At 43.6% G+C, this 11,404-nt stretch overlaps 1 protein-coding gene across 3 annotated transcripts in view; it reads right to left on the reverse strand.

Moving 5' to 3' along the window:
- The window catches only part of LOC111871820 (neuropeptides capa receptor), an 87,444-nt gene that overhangs the window by 6,097 nt on the left and 69,943 nt on the right, over positions 1–11,404 (reverse strand). For all 3 annotated transcript variants that reach the window (XM_023865189.2, XM_033754447.1, XM_023865197.2), the window contains 4 exons: positions 7,591–7,681; positions 4,367–4,566; positions 2,200–2,430; positions 274–396 (listed from right to left, as the gene is read on the reverse strand). In XM_023865189.2, coding sequence (XP_023720957.1) covers positions 274–396; positions 2,200–2,430; positions 4,367–4,566; positions 7,591–7,681 — 645 coding nt within the window. The remainder of the gene's footprint in view (positions 1–273; positions 397–2,199; positions 2,431–4,366; positions 4,567–7,590; positions 7,682–11,404) is intronic.

Here is an 11,404-nt window from a genome sequence, read left to right on the forward strand (position 1 = left end):
GCTCAGAGGTCTCCTAGAGACACGAGGATCTTTTACGTGCCGTAAATCTATGACACGGGACCCACGGCTTAAAGTCCCTCCTGGAGGACTTGTTCCCTGAATTTTTCCGCCCTTAAAATTTACACGACCTCCGCCGGGTTTGAACCTGCGTACCTTGAGTCATGAGGTGGGAACGTTACCCCTAGACTATGGAGGCCGCTTCTGTATAAACATAAATGGTATAGCTGGTGAGCACAGATATATTTGGTGCTGGCAGTGAAAACGTTAACTGACCTGTGATATAGTAGGCCCATTCATTTATTTTGTCGAAGTTGGGTGAGTGTCTCCCATAGACATAAAAGAGCCGTTGCATGTGAAAGGGTGCCCAGCACAGGAAGAACGTGACTACCACAGCCGCTGTAACACAACCAGAACAGTTCACTGGACATGGGGACCAAATCACAGCGTATGGAGTGATGAACAATTATGTACAACAGGTTGGTAAGGATAATATTTGGACTTAAGAGGAGGGAAATGAATGAAGAACGTAGAAAACTGCATAATGAGCAGCTTCATAATTTGTGCTGTTCACATTATTGAAGTGGTCAAATGATGGATAATGAGATAGGCTGAGATAGTATGCATACAGAATTTCGGATGCAATACGTGAAGGAAAGAGATGACTTGGGAGACCTAGTTGCAGATGGGAGGTTAATATCAAAATGGATCTTAAAGTATCAGGGTAAGGGGTGTGGACTGAATTCATCTGGCTCAGGATAAGAATCTGAGATGAGTTTTTGTGACTGTGAAGATCAACTTACAGGTTCTGTAAAGAGTGGGGAATTTTTTCCCTAGCTAAGTGACTGTTAGCTTCTCACATGGGACCCTACTCCATGCAGTTGGTTAGTTAACTTATAGTGTATTGTTTTTCCAGGCAGGAGACGTGAAGTTGCCTGATGTGAACAAAGATGTCCCTGTGTTTGCAGCAGGGTTTCATTGCCTGATGTTATGAAGCAACAAGAAATCATGTCCTGCCTGCACAATTGTGGGTTAAGCGTCTGAAAGCATGTTGTTACAAATAAAAGGTAAAGGTAAAAAGGTAAAGCTATCCCTGTAACAGGCTGTGAAGACCCATAGGGTTGTCAGACATTGAGGCTCCCACATTTTCTCTAGATATTCAGCTCACAGATGGCAGTAAGTTTGTCAGCCTTACGCGCCTGCCACCCTTTACCCCACCAAGGAAGATTCCTGGTATTCATTTCTGTTAGAAGCTGAGTCAACCCAAGGGCCATAGTGTGGCTGAAAGGAAAAGAAAAAGAAAAGAAAAGAAAAACCCTCATACTCATCATATGTATGATATGAATATATTTTTCTTTCAAGTTTACCTAAGCACTTCATGAATACTAAATTTTATGTATGATGCACTTTAGTATGGCTCAGCACATTACAGTATGGGGATTCGCTTAGTGGGGGGTGGAGTCCTACTTGGTTCACTTGGCATGGTGACCACTGATTGGCCTATTGTAGCCTGCCCCGAGTGATTATGATGATGGAGAATTTAGTGGAATGAAGATTAGCAGGGGAAACCGAAGTACTTGGAGAAATCCTGCCCCAGTGCCACTTTGTCCACCACAAATCCCACTTGACCAGACCCGGGATCTAACCCGGGCCGCTGCGGTGGGAAGCCAGCGACTAACCGCTAGCGCTATGGCACGGCTTACAGTATGGTGATGGTGGACTGATATAAAGGAGATGTTTTTACTTTTTCTGAGAAACTTCCTCCTGATATGATTGAAGCGATAGTGGTTAAACAAGTTCACATACACTCTCATTTTTAAAAACGGAGTAAAATTCTCTGCATTGCAAGGGACTAGGGCTGCAAAATTATTAATTTTTTCGTTGGGAAAGGGGGGCGAAATGGGATAGTAGTTGGACTCCTTACCGACTGAGGTAATGGCAGTTTAATCGGCCGTCGTAGTTATTTCCCAAGTTTGTCGCACAGATGGCAGCATTACAATTGTGTTACGTCATGTCAGCTAGTAAGACTGATACAGAGGGTCGGGTGGGCATTGCCTAGACTTTTTTTGTACACATATTTATTTAAAAGAATCATGGCAGCTAGGTTTCCAGTCAATAGCAACTAATTACATATCTGCACCCTACTAATGTACGTTTACGTGTGTTCATGTTTTGGTCACTGGATACAACAATCTATTTTACCGAGCATTCTGATGATAGGTTTAGTCCGGGAGTTCAGGTGCTTCGTTTCGCCAGGGAATCTGATAACGCGACTGCGGATTGTGACGCCCATACGGACATACAAGATGACGATGATCAGCATGGGACCCAGGAAGAAGAGAAATGCGCTCAATTCATACATAGGCCAGTCAGAAGGAACGGTGTGATCCAACATGGCGCAGAAGGCGGATTCCGCTATTTGGTGCGTGGAGCCTGAGAAGAAAATCACAGCGACTGTAGAACAAGGACGTACAACACATATCAAAGACACAAAGCACAGCAATTAAATAATTACAATTTGTCAGTACCAGTACATTTATTGTTCAATTACAGTGGCTTCCTATTTTCGATGAACATTTCTGTAGACAGTTTGAATACGCAAACTCGGACCCATTCGACTTATTCAAGATCTTTTAGTATTGCGCAAACATCAGAAGGGAACAAAGCAAGTTATGACATCAAGAAGTTTAAATGTATCTCCAACAAATCAGTTTACAGCGATGGACTAGCTAACAGCGTGGAGCAGGGTCTTGTTTGAGAAGTTAATAGTTGAACAGGTAATAAAGAAATCCCCACAATTTGTGAAACCCGACTCTGTCGCTTCTCGACATCTTGGAATGAAGCACAAATCATAACCCTCCGGAAATCCGGCAAGGACCCACAATTTCCCGAAATTATATGTCCGATCAGCCTCCTATCCATTACGAGCAAACGTTTTGAGAAGCTGATTTTAAGAACAATCCAAAGACATGTCGAAGGGGGAGGGGAATTTACTAAACCGCACATCAGTTTGGCTTTCGAGCACATCACAGCACTACAGTTTATTGTATGAGGCTGACGGATCACATCATTCTAAATTTCAACGTTATGTCGATGGCTGAGGTACCATGATGGCCTTTGACACAACATGTCACTCTGGCCAACTATACGATTTTTTTTTTGCTTTTCTCATAGGGTATTACTGAGTCCACTTGGTATTACGGCCACCGGCCTATTGTACCAACCCCGGATGTTGACGTGATGATGATTGTGGGCAAATCGGTGGAATATGAATTGGCAAGGGAAACCGAAGTACTCAGAGAAAACCTGGCCCAGTGAAAGTTTATCCACCATAAATCCCACATGACCTGAGTCGGGATTGGACCCGGGCCGCTGCGGTGAGAAGCCGTCGACTAACCACCTGAGCTATGGGACGACCTTACTATATGAACTGACAGAATTAGGATTTTCGGTAAGTCTCATTAAGCTGACTGCTCCTTTTATCACTGACACAACAATTAAAGTCTCAGCAGAATGCGAATTTCCCCCAACCAGAGAAACAGCACTGGGAAAGCACATTAACGATAAATAAACGTAAATGTTGATAGTGAAATTTCCTCCATATTAAACATAACAATCATGTTAACATAACTTGGCTTATAGGGTCTTTTTTGTGAAGATAGGTTCACCACAGGTTGTTAAGGATATATTTTTAATTGCGACCATTAATAGCTCCGTCGTCACAGGGACTAGGCAATGGGCCGGACCAGGCCGCTCCATAGCTCAAGCGGTTAGTCACTGGCTTTCCACCGCGGCGGCCCGGGTTCTAGTCCGAGTCTGGTGAAGTGGGATTTGTGGTGGACTAAGTGGCAGGTCTTCTCATAGTACTTCGGTTTCCCCTGCCAATCTTTATTCCACCAAATTCTTCATCATCATAATCACCCGGGGCAGGTACAATAGGCCATTCAGTGGCCGACGTGCTGAGTGCACCCAACTGGATTCCAGACCCCACTATACGAATTAAAAAGAAACGGGCGGGACTGCCGAGGAGTTCATGTTTGATCCCCGGAATGGCAAGAAATTTTTCTCTTCTCTGCAGCGTCTAGACCGACTTTGGAATACACCTACCCTTCTATACAATTGATAAAGGGGCTGTATTACCTGGAGGGTGGTAGCGCCAGGACGTGAAGCTGACCACTACTATCTAGTTCTGAGGTTAACAAAGGCGGAGTTGTACCTCCACTTCCTCATCCTTCCTTTCCTATAATGCTTAATTAACTAAACCCCATGGATAATTTTAAAGACTTAGGTTATGAATTTATGATCTGGACGGAACCGCTTCAGAACTTTTTGTGGTAAGGAAGATGAACACTTAACAATCTGTTCATACCTGGTGGGTATTCCACGTAGTTGATCTTAGTGTAAACAGCAAACGGCGTGGCACTGAGAAGGGAGACGCCCCATAGGAACACTATGACTCGTAAGGCGGTCCGGGGGCTGGACGTGGCATATGAGTGGATGGGCTGGCAGATGGCAAGGTAGCGCTCCATCGAGAACGCGACGATGGTGAGCACAGACGTGTAGGAGGACCTGAAAGATGCGTTGAATGTCTCACGTTAAATTTACAGTGGTTTATGTTACCACGCGGGGGGATCTGCAGAGAGATAAAGCAAAAGAGAAATAATCGTAAGAGAAGAGAGGAACACAGAAATAAGGAGGGGAAAGAGCGAGAGAGGAGGGCTAAACACAGAGAGAAAAGAACTAAACTAATTAAAAAGAGAAAGACAGATAAGGAGAGCATATTACTGATTTTTGTTCCATGCCATTTCTTTCCCACCGCCATTTTTGATTTTCTCATATGTTCCTTTCCATTATTTCGTTAAGTGATTGAATTTTCTGACTCCTTTAATGGGAAAACAGAGTAAAAGAAAGGTTAAGTCAGGCATTCAGGAAAAGCAGAAGCTGATAAAACCGCAGAATTGGGGTCTATACCGGTAGTGAATCGAACCCACGTGTTCGGAACAAAAGCTACCCGGCTGAGCCAGATGCCATGACTTTTCTTCAAAGGGGATACAAGTAATGGAGCGGAACTGGCTCCCAGCAGCCTCTCCGGACGAAGCTTCAACCTTCAGAACGGAGCATTCATTATGCTCTGAGACTTCGACTTTCAGGGTTTAGTGTCATCCCGCGTGGCATCAGTGAGACTTGCTCACAGCTGTCACGCTTCTCCTGGAGCGTGGGATCCAACTAAGCGTACTACGTTACAGAGGCATGTAAATAAGATTTCGACAGACCCAGTTGCAATAAGAAACAGGAGAAGTTGATATTTGATAGCAATATCTGCTAAAATCACCGAGAAAGCAAATACATATATCAGAGACTTGAACTGACGTATTGTTCGGGATCAGTCCATGTAAAATATTAGAGTATTAGAGCTTGCGCACCAAAGAAATAAGCATACCAATCCCTGGGCTTAATCAATTAAGCTATGAGGACGGATTGAGAAGTGGAAGTACAGCTCCATCATTCTCTATCTCTGCACTAGCTGGAGGCGAGTAGTGAGCTTCACGCTTCTGTTGCTTTACCCTGATGAAACAGCCGTTTATACTCATGGGTTATGAGGCTGGATGAGTCGCAGTGCAGTTCTGAACGTTATGGATTTCTGATGGGAATCGAACTCCAATCCGTCGGTCGTCCAACCTATAGGCTAGTCGCTATACCGACCAAGCTCCCCCAGCTGATACGTAAACCAATTATAAGGGATTTTTTCTTGAATTAGAGCACGCGGTAGCGTAGTTGGTTGCTACAATCCGGAAGGTCGCGGGTTCAAGTCCCGATGATGTTATTGGATTTTTTCAATTTACCTAATCCTTCCATCCGCACTACGGCCCTGTGGTCGATTCAGCCTCTAACAGAAATGAGTACCAGGGATATTCTTGGTATATTCTTGGGGGTAAAGGGTGGCCAACGCGTAAGGCTGACAAACTTACCGCCATCTATGAGCTGATTGTCTAGAAAAGGTGGGAACCTCAACATCTCACAACCCTATGGGTCTTCACGGCCTGTTGCAGAGATACCTTTACTTTTTTTTTTTAATGATGTATACAGGTCGTGGGAACAGACGCGCAGGAGAAAGGACACAGTACCAAAATCTCTTGTGTGTCTCCTTATAAACCCGGCTTTGGACGCCAGAAAGAGGGCGAATCGAGTTGCGGGCAGTCTCCTTGTCAGTCTGCTCTTCAAAAGGAACTTAGAAATTCTCACGGCCGCGCCATAGCTCAAGCTATTAGTTGCTGGCTTCCCACCGCGGCGGCTCGGGTTCGATCCCGGGGTCTGGTCAAGTGGGATTTGTGGTGGACAAAGTGGCGCTGGGGCAGGTTTTCTCCGAGCACTTCGGTTTCCCCTGCCAATCTTCATTCCAGCAATTGCTCCACAAGCACCTTCACCTATCATCTGGGGCTGGTACAATAGGCCAGAAATGGCCGCAGTACAAGGAACTTAGTCCCACCCCACTAGCAATAAAAAAAAATAGAAATTCTCAACTGTGCTCTGGTTTGGCGAGCGTAACAAACTTGCAACTAGTGTAATTTGTTTGGAGACAAGAAATCTACATATTTACATCTAGGCTGAAGCATTAGTGTGAGCTTTCACTCTCTGACGGGCGCCCACTCAGATCCTGAAGGAAACAAGCCTCCGTTTGGCTACATCAAACGCACTTCCTGCAGGAACGCGGAGGGACCCAACCACCGGAAGCCCGGGATACAACAGAATTCCTTGAGTATCTGAGAAACTTCTGACTTCTCAAAAAGAATTCGGTTCCATGGGGTTCATTTGATAACACCAACACAGAGGCAGTGTTTGTTTCTACCTTATTTTTTGACAACGAATTCTGTTGGCAGTTGTTTATATAAGCATTCAAAAGTGTTTAATTCTCAGCTTACAAATATATTAATATAACAATGACGCGCAAGCCTACATGTAAGACTGACATATAATCAAACTCCGTGGCTTTAGTCCGCAAGCGAGCTATACCGACCGAGCGACCGCCGCTTGTCAGCGAAATTAGTGCATACTTTAGCGGATAGAGGGTGTCGCGTGGCCAGCGCAACGAATCCTCGCGGCCGTTAATTTCGGTTTTCTAGACCGGAGCCGCTACTTTTCCATTCAAGTAGCTCCTCAGTTACCCTCACGAGGCTGAATGGACCCAGTTCCAGACCCACTACTTCTCAGAAAATCTGGTAGTGCCGTGAATGGAACCTTGGTCCTCTGGATCTGTAGTCAGGAACTCTGACCATTAGACCACAGAGGTGGTCTGGGAGACTTGACAGCTATCAGGAAATGCACACCAGCGGAAATGCAACACAATAAATATGTACTTTATATACGGTAGTTGTAAATTGTTTCTTGCATACTTGGTCCAGGGTTGATTGCAGTAGAAAGTTTTGCAGTGCTGCCAACATTTATAATTAATTCCATGCACTTTATGTTATGTTTCCAGTTACCAAGATTAGCTAGTATTCGTACAAAGAATGTTATGACAGTTTTACATAGTGAATGGATTCTACCTCGCGATCAAGTTAGACAAATCTACAGTAGCTGGCTGTAATGACTTACATCTCTGATCCTAGGGCCCGCAGTTTACACAGGGTTTCTCCCAGCACCCAGGGATACTGCTGCCAGAACACGCCCAAGTCATACGGCAACCCTGCAAAAATACAGAGAGGACAGGTGATCAGGTTGGTGCAACAAACGAAAACACGTTGCGTATTTCAACTACTGCTTACTTACACGATCTGTAAAAATGTAAAAGGTAAAGTTGAACCTGTGAGTAACTAATTAAACACTACGCCACGAAGGAGTATGGCGAAGTGGTTGTATAGATCCACATTTTCCTGACTTTGGAACTAGCTGGAAGTGAGTGGTCAGATTCACGCTCCGGCCGCTTTACCCCCGGAAAAAAGCCCCCAATACCCATTGGATAAGAGGTTGGGTGGACCCCAGAGCTGGTCTTGACGTGGAGAAGAGAAATTTCTTTACCCTACCTGGACTGGAACTCCGACCCCTCGGTTGTCCAGCCCGTAGCCAGTCGCTATACTGACTGAGATATCCCGGCTCCTCTTACATGATTTGTAGAAAAAACTTATTTTATATAAGTTACTCTTATTCGGTGGATGCATTTAGTGTATAACGGAATGTTTATATTCATCAGCCTGCCAGAATAATTTACCTATTTTCTTATAGTAAAAATTGTTTTACTTCCTCATTAGACTCTCATTTCCAATGGCGAAAACTCTCAAAGGAGGAAACAGTTCATCGTGGACTACGCGCCCGCAGAAGAATAAGAATATTCATACTTATCGACCCCTCGATTGAATGTAGACTATATTATTCATTTATATTTAACTAAGTTTTAACTACGGTCCCTACAGACCATCATCAGGGGGACATCGACACTCTTTGGAAACCACTATTATAATAGGTGTTCTGAGTCTATAGGGACCGAAACATGTAAGGGTGTTAAGAATTGAAGTAGTAAAAACTTCAACAGTCACACTGGACGGAATTGTTTTATTCTTTAGAATATAGTTAGTGTGACGGANACGCTATCCCGGCTCCTCTTACATGATTTGTAGAAAAAACTTATTTTATATAAGTTACTCTTATTCGGTGGATGCATTTAGTGTATAACGGAATGTTTATATTCATCAGCCTGCCAGAATAATTTACCTATTTTCTTATAGTAAAAATTGTTTTACTTCCTCATTAGACTCTCATTTCCAATGGCGAAAACTCTCAAAGGAGGAAACAGTTCATCGTGGACTACGCGCCCGCAGAAGAATAAGAATATTCATACTTATCGACCCCTCGATTGAATGTAGACTATATTATTCATTTATATTTAACTAAGTTTTAACTACGGTCCCTACAGACCATCATCAGGGGGACATCGACACTCTTTGGAAACCACTATTATAATAGGTGTTCTGAGTCTATAGGGACCGAAACATGTAAGGGTGTTAAGAATTGAAGTAGTAAAAACTTCAACAGTCACACTGGACGGAATTGTTTTATTCTTTAGAATATAGTTAGTGTGACGGACCAGAATGAAACAAATCAAATTCATTTATATTCATTCATTTCATTCATTCATCAGTAATCTGTCATACGACAGGTCCACAGTCTCTTCCAAAACAGTTCCTCCACTTGATGCGATCTAGAGCTTTCTCCTTCAAAAGAAAATATCCTCTTCTGTCCCCAAGGTCATCCAGCATCTTCTTACATCTTCTTCCTCGTCTTCTGGCTCGCATACATGGTATCTCTGTTTTTGGAAGGAGACTATCCAGGAAAAGTGATAATGTGGTAGTTTTTCCATTTGCTTTCCACATCGCAGTACAACAGCCGTTCAAACCACTCTGGTCACGCCTGTTGCTATACGAACTTGAACCATCTCGAGCATCATTTTCTCTGTGCTTATGCTATAAATAGAATGGAAATATTAAAGTCTCGTCTCCCTTGTTTGGTAACATTATGATCTAGAAAGTTTTGAGCTGAGATAAACACGACCAGAACCCAGAAATTTGTTTCTAATATGTGATAGGGAAATTTCGATAATAACTTTTGAACCTTAAGTGAGAAAATGAAAGCACAGAATATCCACTTAACGGGCGAGTTGGGCAGGACGAATTATACAGAATGTTTCGCGATATATTGGCCTGATTTCATGAGCGTGTTCTACAGGTCATTTTGGGCAAAAATATCTAAAAAATATATAAGTAAATTCGACTTCGTTATCGAGTTGAGCGTTAAATTAGTGTAACACTGAATAGAGAAAAGTCTTTTCAACTCACCTTTATTATTTCAAAAGAATACGATAGTTTAGTTTCAAGGGTATTACAACATATGTTCGAAATGCACAACGTTAGAGTAGATGCATGCTACCAGTCATTGTGCTATTGAATGTTACCACAGCATCTGTTTCAGTTCGTTTCTCATACCAACAGCGGTTTCATCTATGGCCCATGCTGAGTGATGACTGGCTTGTGGTTTACCACTGCGATACACTCTACTTCATGCAAGCTCAATGGGTTTAAGTTGGGAGCACGAGCAGGGCGTCACCCGTCCACATCTTCCTATGTTTCCGTCTTCCTTCACGATATTCCTTAAAAATATTCCGTTCCATCCCTGCCGAATTGCAGAGGTGCTTCATCATGTAACCACGTTGTTTTCGTGTTACAAGAGACGCACTCTCTAAAATGTTCAGTTCAGTTTCCATTGAATTCCTATAATGCGGAGTTTTTTAAAGTCCATCAATAAAATGTGGTCAAATGGAGTTAATGATTAATACTCCACACCACATGTTAACTGAAAGTGGAGTTGAAAATTACATTATGTTACCTCATATGGATTTTCGTGTGCCAAAGTTTGCGAATTCCATATGCCGGTAATACCATCCCGGGAAAATTCAGCCTCATCCGAGAGCAATTCTTTTTTCCTTGGCACTACAGCCCCAGTGGACCTAGTCCTACCTCCATGAACTTCTCTGTTCACTTCGGATTTTCTAGATCTTACACGTTCGGTAGGACTCCTTGGGCGAGTGATCAGCTCGTCGCAAGGCCTCTACCTGTACACAAACACAGAAAAACGCACACACACAAACACTAAAAATCCATGCCATGAGTGGGATTCGAACCCACGTTCCCGGTTTCCAAGCAAGCTAAGACAGTACATGCATTAGACCGCTCGGCTACCGTGACCGGCCCGAGAGTAAAATACCACGCAGAATATGTAGCCATGGTTACAGTCATTCAAAAAATCGTAAAGTTGTCGTGATCATCTGGTAAGAGGTAACATGAATGGAAGCTGTAGCAGTTCAGATGTAAGGGTAAGATCAGTTACTCCTTTACTGAGTTACTTAAATAGACCCGAGTGCGGTTCTTAAGCTTGATTAATTAAGTTGTACATTACTGGTGGAACAGCAAGGGGAGTTACTTCCATTCTTCGCCTAAGAAAGAACTTAGTACAAGTCTTGCATTCAGTTAAAATACAACATGTTATGCCAAGTTAAAAACAGTTTTGAGACCTCAGCATACCGTAACAGTCCTGATTTGCAAGTGAGCAATAGCAGTTCATGGTTTGCAGCGAGAAATCTCCATTGTTAGCAGCCGACACCCAGTAACAATTAGTGATGACAGAATAAGAGAACGAAGACTTAGTGTGTGTTGTGAGGGCCGCACCATAGCTCGAGTGGTTAGTCGCTAGCTTCCCACCTCGGCGGCCCGGGTTCGATCCCGGGGTCTGGTCAGGTGGGATTTGTGGTGGACAAAGTGGCGCTTGGGCAGGTTTTCTCCGAGTACTTCGGTTTCCCCTGCCAATTTTCATTCCACCAATTGCTCCACAATCACCCTCACCTATCATCTGGGGCTGGTAC

Source organism: Cryptotermes secundus, unplaced genomic scaffold (genome assembly GCF_002891405.2).
Source record: "Cryptotermes secundus unplaced genomic scaffold, Csec_1.0 scaffold428, whole genome shotgun sequence".
Lineage (NCBI taxonomy): Eukaryota > Metazoa > Arthropoda > Insecta > Blattodea > Kalotermitidae > Cryptotermes > Cryptotermes secundus.